Here is a 10572-nt window from a genome sequence, read left to right as displayed (position 1 = left end):
GGCCACTCACCGGCGACTCAGCAGTGACCTACCGGGCGACTCATACTTGACCCCATAGGCGACTTAGATAAATGACGAAGGCTGAAGGCCCGTAGTACACACTGGCATAAGGCGGCTCATAGAGAGGCCAGGAGGAACGGCTCACAAGAGAAGGCCCAAGAAGAGGAGAGACTCCCTCATAAAGGATACAAGACCCGAATTAGGATTCAAGAGAGACTAGTCCTATTCCTACTCCTAGTAGGACTCTACATGTAAACCTACCCCTTCCACTTATATAAGGAGGGGTAAGGCGCCCCAAGAGGGACGGATTCACAACTTAGGTCTAGACAAGACAAATCATGAGATAGATAGATTAGACACCCACGAGATTAGAGGTGGCGATTTTGCACCCTTGTAATTGAGAGCATCATCATCTTCATCAATGAAACACAAGCAGGACGTAGGCTTTTACCTCCATCGGAGGGGCCGAACCAGGGTAAACTCGCGTCTCTCGATTCCATCCACCCCCTCTAAAGCCGCCACATGGTTGTGATGGCGTCACAACTAAATCCTTGCATGAGGACGTATGCCGTGACAAAGTCACGACAGTAGATGAACTCATTCCTTTGCATGACATGTCATTGTCATAGTAAATAGCTAAACCAAGCAACCTAGCATACCTGGTAGATGCTTGAGCCATGTTGTGCCATTACCCTGTTATGCTTGCTATGCTTAGAGTTGAGCTGGTGTGATCATCTCGATGATGCATTGGAATGATCATGGCCTACTGATGAGAGTTAAGTATGTGTATCTGTTTTGGTAAAGGTAGCGATGAGAGGCCATGTGGGAGTACATGGTGGGTTGTCTCATTGATGCCGCACTTAGGACCTCAGATCTTGCGTTGGTGTTCCAAGACTAGCTACTACCGCACATTGGGTTTCGGTAACTCGACCCCTTTTGGCCTATTAACTACTATGTTCTCAGTCCAGGAGTCGTAGTAGTCCAAAACATTCATGGGTTGTGGCACGGCCTGCTAAGTGGATGAGCGGCCTAATCGTGACCGGCTTGGGGCCATGCTCACGTTGTTTGATACAATGTTGGAAACCACGGTCGGACTTCCATTATGGGTTCCAACTCAGATAGGCGACTGCCTTGGACGTGAGTCATGGTACGTTAACATCTGTGGCCGACTCCCTCGCTGGGCTTCCACTTGAAGGTTGCCGAGGTGCTTGTTTTATGTGCACATGGCGATAAGTGGCGGGAGAATGTGTGACGAAATACACCCCTGCAGGGTAATTATCTATTCGAATGGACGTGTCCTCGTATATGGACTACTTGGATACTTGCATGGTTCATAGATAACTTTAACATCACTACAAGGAATATGCTAATACACGACGCTATTTTTTCGTCGCTACATCGTCACGGTTTTTAATTTACGACAATCTCACGATGAAAAACCAAGCGTCGAGAACGGAGCGTCACAAATGAACAGCAACGACGTTTTGATCAAAATCTTCATAACTTTTACGACGATTCCTGGATTGTCGTAACCTTTACGACGATCCTAAATCATCGTTGGCAATCAAACCCAGTCCTACATGGCAGTCCTACGTGAAAAAATTACGACGAAATCAAAATATCATGGTTGAAATTAGCCCAACCCATTTCAATTGATCACATGGGCTGGTTTTATTTTTTGGGCCTTGGACTATTTAATGCCACTTCTAATATTTTTTTCGAATTTTTATGTACCATTATAATTTGGGCCTTGGTCTTTTAGTGCCCAAATACATTTGGTCCAGTTTCAGTTTTGGCTTTTTTTCATTTTTGAATTCAGCAACTTTTTGTTCCAGAAAGTGATTTCATTTCTATTTGTTCCAGCAACAAAGTGAAACAAAGAGGGAATTCAAACAAGCCACGACACGACAGTAGGTACATTTGACAAACTTAATTAACATAAAAATGAAGCAACATAGGGCAGCCCAAGCACATGAACTACACTACATGGGACTAGAGCTACCATTTCTACCAGCAACAGCTGCCGCTTAAAAGTCTTTCTACCATTTCTACCAACAACAGCAACCATCCATCATCAATCAATTATAGTACTGTTCCATCGACTTCGGACCCCCTCCCCTGATGTTGCTCTTCTAATCCATGTACGCGAAGTGTACCCGACCTTGAGCTTCTCAGCATTGGTAAAGTAGGAAGCCTTCTCCTGCAATTCATAATTCATTCAAACATTAGTGTGGTGCAAGGATGAAACATTAGTGTGGTGCAAGGCAACGGATCTCAGGATAAGAATTAACAGAAGAGTAATAGTTGAACTCATGCAAAATGGCAAGGCAGATATGGAAACTAATATTTGAGGAACAGTTTGAATCGATGAACATAGACAGTACAAATCCTAACAAGTCTACAAACAAAACCCTAAACACCACCACAAGCATGTGTGTCACGCATGCAACACCGTCTAGCTATTGTACGACCCACCTCTCTCTCCCCTTGGTTCTGCTGCTAGCCTGAAGTACTGCTACTTTGATACACGATGGAAAGTGCAGAACCAAAACAATTTATTTTGCGGGTAGAACCAAGACAGTTGCTACACGAAAAGTCTTATCTCATTACAAGTTGATCAATTTAACATGATGCTTCCGGACAGAGAAGTTCTTTGATTAAAATATTGAGGTATGTGGCTGGATACATACGGACACAATTGTATCATAAGTGTTTTTAGTAGACTGTAGCCAACAGCTTTGACCATGCAAACATCTTATGTGCATGTAACTTAGGGAGACTGTCACACATAGCTTATACAAATAAATTGCAAAGTTAAAAAACTGATTTTTATTGACAACTCTAAAAATATACAAAACACGCTTAATATCTTGCACATTTTTATAAGTATATTGTGAGGACATAGCGCCCGCAATAGCGTACGCAATTTGCAATCCGCTATACCGACCCAAATCCATAGCGAGCCCGCTATCCGCTATTTAAAATTGTAATCGCAACACGAGTTAGAACGAGAACAATCGTAATCGCAACACGTGTTAGAACTAGCAACGTCAATACCCTGCAAAACCTACAAATCCAGGCAGTTGCCAGTCAATGGAATAAAATAGTGTGACAAAAGAATCAACTCATGATTTTAGCAATAAAAGTGGCATGCAGTGGCAACGTGGTTTGATATCATAGAAAATCCATTAGCATCGCATAGAATTTGATACGGCAAAAATGGAAGTTATACCTCCTCTATTAAAGGCTCACTTTCCACCAGCTGATAGACATTAGCTACTTCCAAAGCAACAAGCTCCAGCTTCAATCTCTCGGAGAAAGCATCAGCTTCACCAATGCCCATAACATACCTGCATTATCTACATTTGTCAAATATCTGCTGCCAACAAGTAAGCCAACAATGCTAGGTTGAAAACAGGCAACTAAAAAAGAATACAACTAACAAAACAGAAATTAATTACTACCGCCGATCCATAATAAGTGTCGCAGTTTTGAACTAACCCCAGTTCAAAACTACACTTATTTTGGATCGTAGGGAGTATTAGATATGCAGCTTTCAAGAGCATAAATTAAGCCAACGAGAAAATATTTCTAAAAGAAGTAATACTAATACAGCAAGAAATAGCTAGTAATATGGTCATTTCTTACGTGTCAAGAAGTGTCTCCATGTCCTCCTCCTCGTCCTTTGCTTGAGACACGAGATCATTTTCCACAGTAACTTTTGCCGTTACTTTCCTCTCGGTCTGAGTAGCAACAGATGTTTCTTTCCCTTCTTTGTTATTCTCTTGGTTATCCAGTGTCACTGTATTTTCCTAAAAAAGATAATTACAAAATATCAAGCCAACGTGCAATTGGACTCACTTAATCTGTATATAAACCGATCGGTAGCTTGTCGAAGAAATTAGTCCACTTGTAGTAATTTAGTTAAGATAGAGGGGGGCGGGAGGTATGGGGAAGGTCAAAAGCACGTCTCTATAATGGGAGACAAAGTTTCTATATGCACCTTTGCCCAGAGAGCTACCTCCACAATATCAATTCCAACAACTTTTGGAAGATAACTAAGTATCTCCTTGCAGATTTTCAAGATACAAAAAAGTAGACGATTTCTGCAAAAGAAATAAACAAACAATTGTCAAAGGTCTCTTAGGTCACCACATCAATGTGATCTACCTTAACTTTACCATCAAACAGATTTGTGTTAGTCTCTTACATTTAGTTTTTTGTAATACATATACATAGAACTAATTTGCTACTCCATATCTGCTAAAGGACTGGCTAGCTTTAAAATGTTATTTCTAGTTAATCTCCCTTTTTTGTTAAAAGGCAGTGCTCCAGCCATTTTCATAAAACATGAGCCCAAGCCAAAGCAATACATCACAGTGAAAACAACATGCAAAATATCTTTTGAAGAACGCAAAATGACAATAGAAAGCAAAGCAGCCACTACATGTGCACAGTTGGCTTTTCTTATACATATTTGTTGGGCAAATAAAGCGGAGAGAAGATACAAAAAAAAATCCAAAAAAACAATCTAAAGGAGAGTAAACAGCATGTAAGAGAACGTCATTATCGTTTTGCTGAATGTGTAGACTTCAAAAACATGTAAAAAAGGAAGGAAAACAGGCTAACCAAAAGTAGCAGATCTAACACCACAAAGAAGACTTTCTAGGGAACAACCTATCATCAATGTTTCGCATCGTCCATTGTGGAGGAGCAACAGCCTGATTCCTAAGGTTATGAAACCCCTACAGTGCAGTTTATTAAATGGTTAGAAGTGGATATAACAAATAGCTTCTTTAACTACCAACAGAAGAAGAATGCAAGGGGAACTATACCAGAACAAATGTGCAACCACTAGGGTCACTTAAAATAACCTCAACCTTCGTAAGATGTTTCAACTTGTAAAGTTTGGCTGGCTGAAACAAAAGGATCAGGTTAAGTTTCTAACAGAAGACTGAAAAGCAGAGGAAAATACCACAACAGAAGGTAGTGAAAATCCTTTATTTGATCGGCTGACGGTGCATATAAAATGCAGATAGTGGGGATGTTATGCACATATGATGATTCATGAGGTAGACAATGATCGAAATATAGAAGAGCATATGCAGCATTAGCCAATAAAACTACACAAATCCAACAGTTTCTCCATCTGGTTGACAACACCATATCTACATAGGTGAAAGCTTTAACATAATTAATGCCACTAGACAAGCCAATGTTGTAACTCCTGTTACAAACTGGAGAAGTATTAGCTGGGAAGATTTTACAGTATATACGAAACAAACCTCAAGTACCACCCCTGATGAATATTTCAATACTCGGAGAAAAAGCTTTATCTGCCTCGCCTTTTCACGAATGCTTAGCTAAATGAAGTTAATACTGTTCAGCACATGCTGTAACATCTTGTATGATAGAACAGTTATTGCCTAATAGTTTCCTAGCACAGAACAATTAAAATATCGAAAGAGGGTTATGCACTAGATGCAGCACAGGGACAAGAAATAACTCACATGTCTATGTATCTATATAATCAGAGAGGAAGATGGTGGTGGGAGCGTACCTTCGCAAGCGGCGGCAAGGCGGGCGCCATCCTGGAGACCGCCGCAGGAGGTGTAGAACTTGAGGAGGTGGCTGGCGTTGAGGCCGTCCATGACCAGATGCGGCTCGGCCGCGACGCGGCAGAGGCAGGGGACGCCGCCCCCGAGGTCGACGGCGGCGATGACGGGCTCGCAGCACTGCGTGGTGGGCATGTCGGGGGCGCAGAAGAGCGCAGCCTGCGTCGCCAGGAGAGTGGGGTCGCACGGTGCCCCTGGCTGCGGCCCGAAGGTGGCGGCCGCCGCTGGGAACAGCGCGATGAGGAGGCCCACGACGAGCAGCAGAGGGTAGGATCTGAACATGGGCGGGGCGGACCTGGTTGGGCAGGTCCGGCGCGGTGGCGACGGCGGAGGGGGGCACGTGCGCGATGTCGGCACGCTTGTGGTGCAGGTACCCGGTGAGGAAGAAGAGCGTGACTGCCCTGCCGAGCAGCGCCGAGAGGATCGGCACGGAGAGTGCGGACGCGACTTTCTCCATCGTACCCGGTGAGGAAGGAGAGGATGTGTGGATCGGGAGGGGGGCAGGGACGCGGAGGAGGTGGCGGCAGCGGCAGCAAGGAGATGGGGACGATGGAGAAAGGGTGGGATGGGAGGATCTGAGTTAGGGTTTGGATGTGGGTGGGGTTATCTCTTTTTCAGTTTTTTTTCTGTAGATAGATGGATGGATGGATGTGGGAAGGAGATATGGATGGATGGATGGATGGGCGCCATATCATCGATCCGTGGGAAGGGTTTTTATTGGTTCGGAAAATTATTGATTTAGAATAATTTATAGGTACTAAAAATAAATGATTTTTGTGAATCATCTATCAAAAATGTTTTTCAAAAGGACATCACACAAATTTTTTCTAAAGTTAGACCACATTTTACGTATGAGGACCAATTTGTATGCATTTCTGATCTTTCTAGCTATTTTTAATTATTTTCCGAGTGGCAAAATTTAGTTTTTTTAAAGAACCTACCAAATATTTGTTGCAAAATTGAACTAGAGGTGGGATAGAATGGACCCACGAGTGACATGTCAATATAGTTAGAACATGTTACGACATTTTTACAATCGTCGTAAAAGTTATGACGATCTCATCTTATGCGGTTACGACATTAGTGACTCACATCATCGTAATTTATATGTAGATTTGATCCCCTCAAACGGTTTACGACGATATCGGTTGAAATCGTCATAGATTTATGACGAATTCATCAACGACATCTTAAAAACCGTCATGTATGAGCATATTTCTTGTAGTGAGATACTTTAAAATGGTCCAGATAAGTGTGAGTGCTATGGATGGCCTTCTCTTAGGATGATGAGAGAGGATCCATGGTGGTGTATTGATGTGGTCGATATGTGGACTCGTGTGCGCTCTCTCGTAGGCAGAAAAGAGAGGTATGAAACATTGTTATAGTTTAGGTTAGCCAAAGGTCAAAGCTGGCATCTCTGCAGTAAACCCCACAATCACGTTGATTGATACATGATGCATATGTAGTTAGTTCTGATGTAAGTCTTGCTGAGTACCTTCGTACTCACTGTTGCTTATTTACATTTTTGTAGAGATAGACGTTGTTATCTCTACGTCTTCATGTTGACGTTAACATCGATGGAATAGGTTGGGAACCCAGATAGGGGTCTGGATCCTATGGTAGGGTCATTTTATCTTTTCAGGCTCTTCTAGCTGCATTTAATAGATGTCTGTAACCAGACATGTAACTTGCACTTGATGTTTGTATGCTCTGAATGTTGGGTCATGTGACCCCCTTCTATTTGTAACATTATACTGTGTTGGATCTTCGGAGTCTATTAAATAAATGATGTGTTGTACAGTTATGTTGTTATGCCATCTTGTATCTGCACATATTGTGCATATTGTGTGTATGTTTGAAATGCATTGATATGTGTGGGATTCGACACCTAGTGGTGTGCCTTTAGTAGTACTCTTTACTGGGAAATGCCTCTCTGTGCTTCCACCGAGCCTTGGTAGCTTGCTACTGCGCCGGACACATTTGTTGACGGGCATGTATCCTTATTTTCTATTGTGTCTGTCCTCTCGAGGAAATGTCACGCGGTGTAATGGACTCCATGTAGCTTGCTACGACTCGTCTACACACGTTGTTGACCGACGCCTTCTTTGTTGGGTTATGTATGTCTGTCCCTGTACAGATGTGCCACTTGGGTTTATAACTAGCCATGTCGACCCGGGTTCTCTGGCATATTATTGCTGGCGACATAGTCATATACGTGAGCCAAAAGACGCAAACGGTCCCGGCCAAGGTAAGGTGGCAGCCGTGGTGATTACCGTGCATGAGGCCACAAAGTGATATGATATTTTACAAGCTGGAATTGCATGGCTTAGGATCGGGTTCGACAGATTCTAACCTATTACTTTGAATCCTAACACGCAAATCAAACGGAAATTTAAAAATATTAGCATATCATCTAAGATATGAACATGTATGAAATCACCATCAAACCTTGCAAATGAACCATGGATATGAGCAGAAACTTACCAAGGATGAAGATGCCTGAATCAAACGAACAAAATTCGCGAAGAAATAGAGGTTTTAGATGATTTTTGTGAGGTTTTGATAGAGAGAGAGAGAGAGATTTTGGCGCGAGGGAAGGAGGAATAAGACCCCCATTGCGCTGGCAACCTCATTGTATGAATATTCGGTCCAAACAACCGATCATATGGCTGCTCGAGCCCATATGTGATGTCGTCTCACGTTGATTTATGTCGATCTAGGCTTTCCATACCTAGGACATGCGCTCAAACGGACGCAAGTGTTCATATGGAACATCATGGTTCTTTCTAGGTGTCGAAGACGTGCGGGGAAGACTGTCAAATGAGTGTGGATGCTCGTTTGATAGAACATCATTCTCTTTGTTTTCATGGTTGCGTTCTCTCGAGGGTCCAAACAACGGCTCATGCAGGCACTTGCCCTTGTTTGAAATGTCATCTTCAGTGCGGGACTTGTTAATGGTTTCAATGAGGGTCCCATACGACCATTCAAACAAGCGCGAGCGGTCGTATCATACACCATCGTTCTGTCTAAGCCCTTTTTGACGCCTCTCGGCTATCTCATGCGACCATGGATACAGGCGCAAGCACCCGTTTACTATTACGTTTTTCTCAATGTTTGATCTTCTCTTTGTTTCTTTATTCCACCTTTTTTCTTTAATGTTTCTCCTATGACACAGAGTCAAAAACAACTCTTTCAAGAAAAAAAATCATTAGTTTATTTATGAGAGCAAAAAGCTGTAAAAACTAAAATTGAAATTGCCACATTAATGGACTGCCTCCCATCAAGCTCTGATTTTTCGGTTGCTTAGCTCAATCTTGTACCTTGTTGTCGTGTCAAGTCTTTGGTGGTCTTAAATATTATTTACTTACTTCATATAGTCATTTTGGTTGGGGAACGTACTTCACCTTCATTCCTCGATTATTTTGGAAGAAGTTTACTATCTCTTCCTTGTAGATTCTGAAGGTTTCTTTTCCTTCGGAGCAATCCAGCATTGCATATGTGGTATTTAAAAAGGCCTACCAAGGATAATTGATAATTTTCATCTTCGGGCCTGTCAAGGATAACACAATCAGTAGGTATAACATGCACGTCTAATCTCAGTAGGTATAACTGACTTCTTTGTTGACTTATGTGCCATCTGCAAGGTTATATTGTGCGCGTACGTTCACCTAGATTTAATTTATGATAATGATTTAGAGGCATTACACTAACGCCTTCCCCTACATCACAAAGAGCATTATTTATATAAAGATTAGCAATTGAACAAGATATCATGCCTATACGAGGGACTCCCAACTTCTCGGGTATGTTGTTCTCAAAGGGATACTCCATTATTGTAGCCACATGTTCCTTCAGATTCATACTCCTCTTATTGTTAACAATGCCACACATGAACTTAGCAAATGTAGGAATTTTGAACATGTTAGTTACATGGATCGACATTTTAAGATCGGATATTTCTTGCAAAAATGAGGAATCAAGTGCATCGTTCGAAGGTGGACTTGCAACCTTAGGGTAAGGAAGGGTTTTATTTGTCTTACCTTTGCCTTTCTTCTTTTCCTTACCTCCTTATATATCCGTTATTGCTTGGTTACTTTGTTCTCTCTTAGGATCAGGTAGTCGTGTGTTTATTTCCGCTCTTAGTTCTTCTACTCTTTCTGCTTCCAGAATTTTGATACATCTCCAACGTATCTATAATTTTTTTGTTACATGCTATTCTATTATCATTCTAGGATGCTTTTTAGGCATTTACTTGTTGTTTTATATTATTTTTGAGCACTAACCTATTAGCCCAGTGCCAAGTGTAAGTTGTTGTTTTCTGCATGTTTTTGGATTTTCAGGAATACTGGACCAAACATAGTTCAAATACCCAGAAACTTTTTGACATTTTTTTCTTGACAAAATAAGGACATGGAAGCTTTGGAAGGAGGTCGGCGGCCCCAAGGGGTGGCGCCAAGCCAGCAGGGTGTGCCCAGGGGGTGGAGCCACCTCCCTTGGCCTCTGGTGCCCCTCTTTGTCCTAAAAATAAATTATGTATTATCCCAAGAACCACAGAGAGCATCCCGATACACAGTTTCTATCGTTGCAAGTCTTTTTTCTATCGTGTGCCCATCTGGAGCCCTCTTTCGATGCCCTCCGGACGGGGGGTCGATCATGGAGTGCCTCTACATCAACTTGCTACTCCCATGGTGATGATGTGTGATTAGTTCACCATAGACCTACGTGTCAGTAGTTAGTACCTAGATGGGTATCTCTCTATATATATTCTTCATTACCATGAGCACTGCGATTATGCAGTGATCTATTGATGACCCACATGTATAGGGGATCTATCGTAGTCCTTTCGATAAGTAAGAGTGTCAAACCCAACGAGAAGCAGAAGGATGTGACAAGTGGTTTTCAGCAAGGTAATATCTGCAAGCACTGAAATTATCGGTAACAAGTAGTTCTGTGGTGA

At 42.2% G+C, this 10572-nt stretch overlaps 1 protein-coding gene across 1 annotated transcript; it reads right to left on the bottom strand.

The window, feature by feature from the left end:
* Positions 1-1871: 1871 nt before the first annotated feature.
* LOC123439924 (exocyst complex component SEC3A-like) lies at positions 1872-6185 on the bottom strand. The gene is made up of 7 exons (XM_045116538.1): positions 5561-6185; positions 4836-4912; positions 4678-4745; positions 4004-4106; positions 3649-3812; positions 3233-3350; positions 1872-2200 (listed from the first exon to the last, which is right to left on the bottom strand). Exons 1-7 carry the CDS (start codon positions 5895-5897, stop codon positions 2075-2077), a joined length of 993 nt encoding a protein of 330 aa, XP_044972473.1. The 5' UTR covers positions 5898-6185; the 3' UTR covers positions 1872-2074.
* Positions 6186-10572: the final 4387 nt, after the last annotated feature.

This window comes from Hordeum vulgare, chromosome 3H (genome assembly GCF_904849725.1).
Source record: "Hordeum vulgare subsp. vulgare chromosome 3H, MorexV3_pseudomolecules_assembly, whole genome shotgun sequence".
NCBI classification, from domain to species: domain Eukaryota; kingdom Viridiplantae; phylum Streptophyta; class Magnoliopsida; order Poales; family Poaceae; genus Hordeum; species Hordeum vulgare.
The sequence above is the reverse complement of the archived record's forward strand: the minus strand, read 5'-3'. Positions and strand labels throughout refer to the sequence as shown.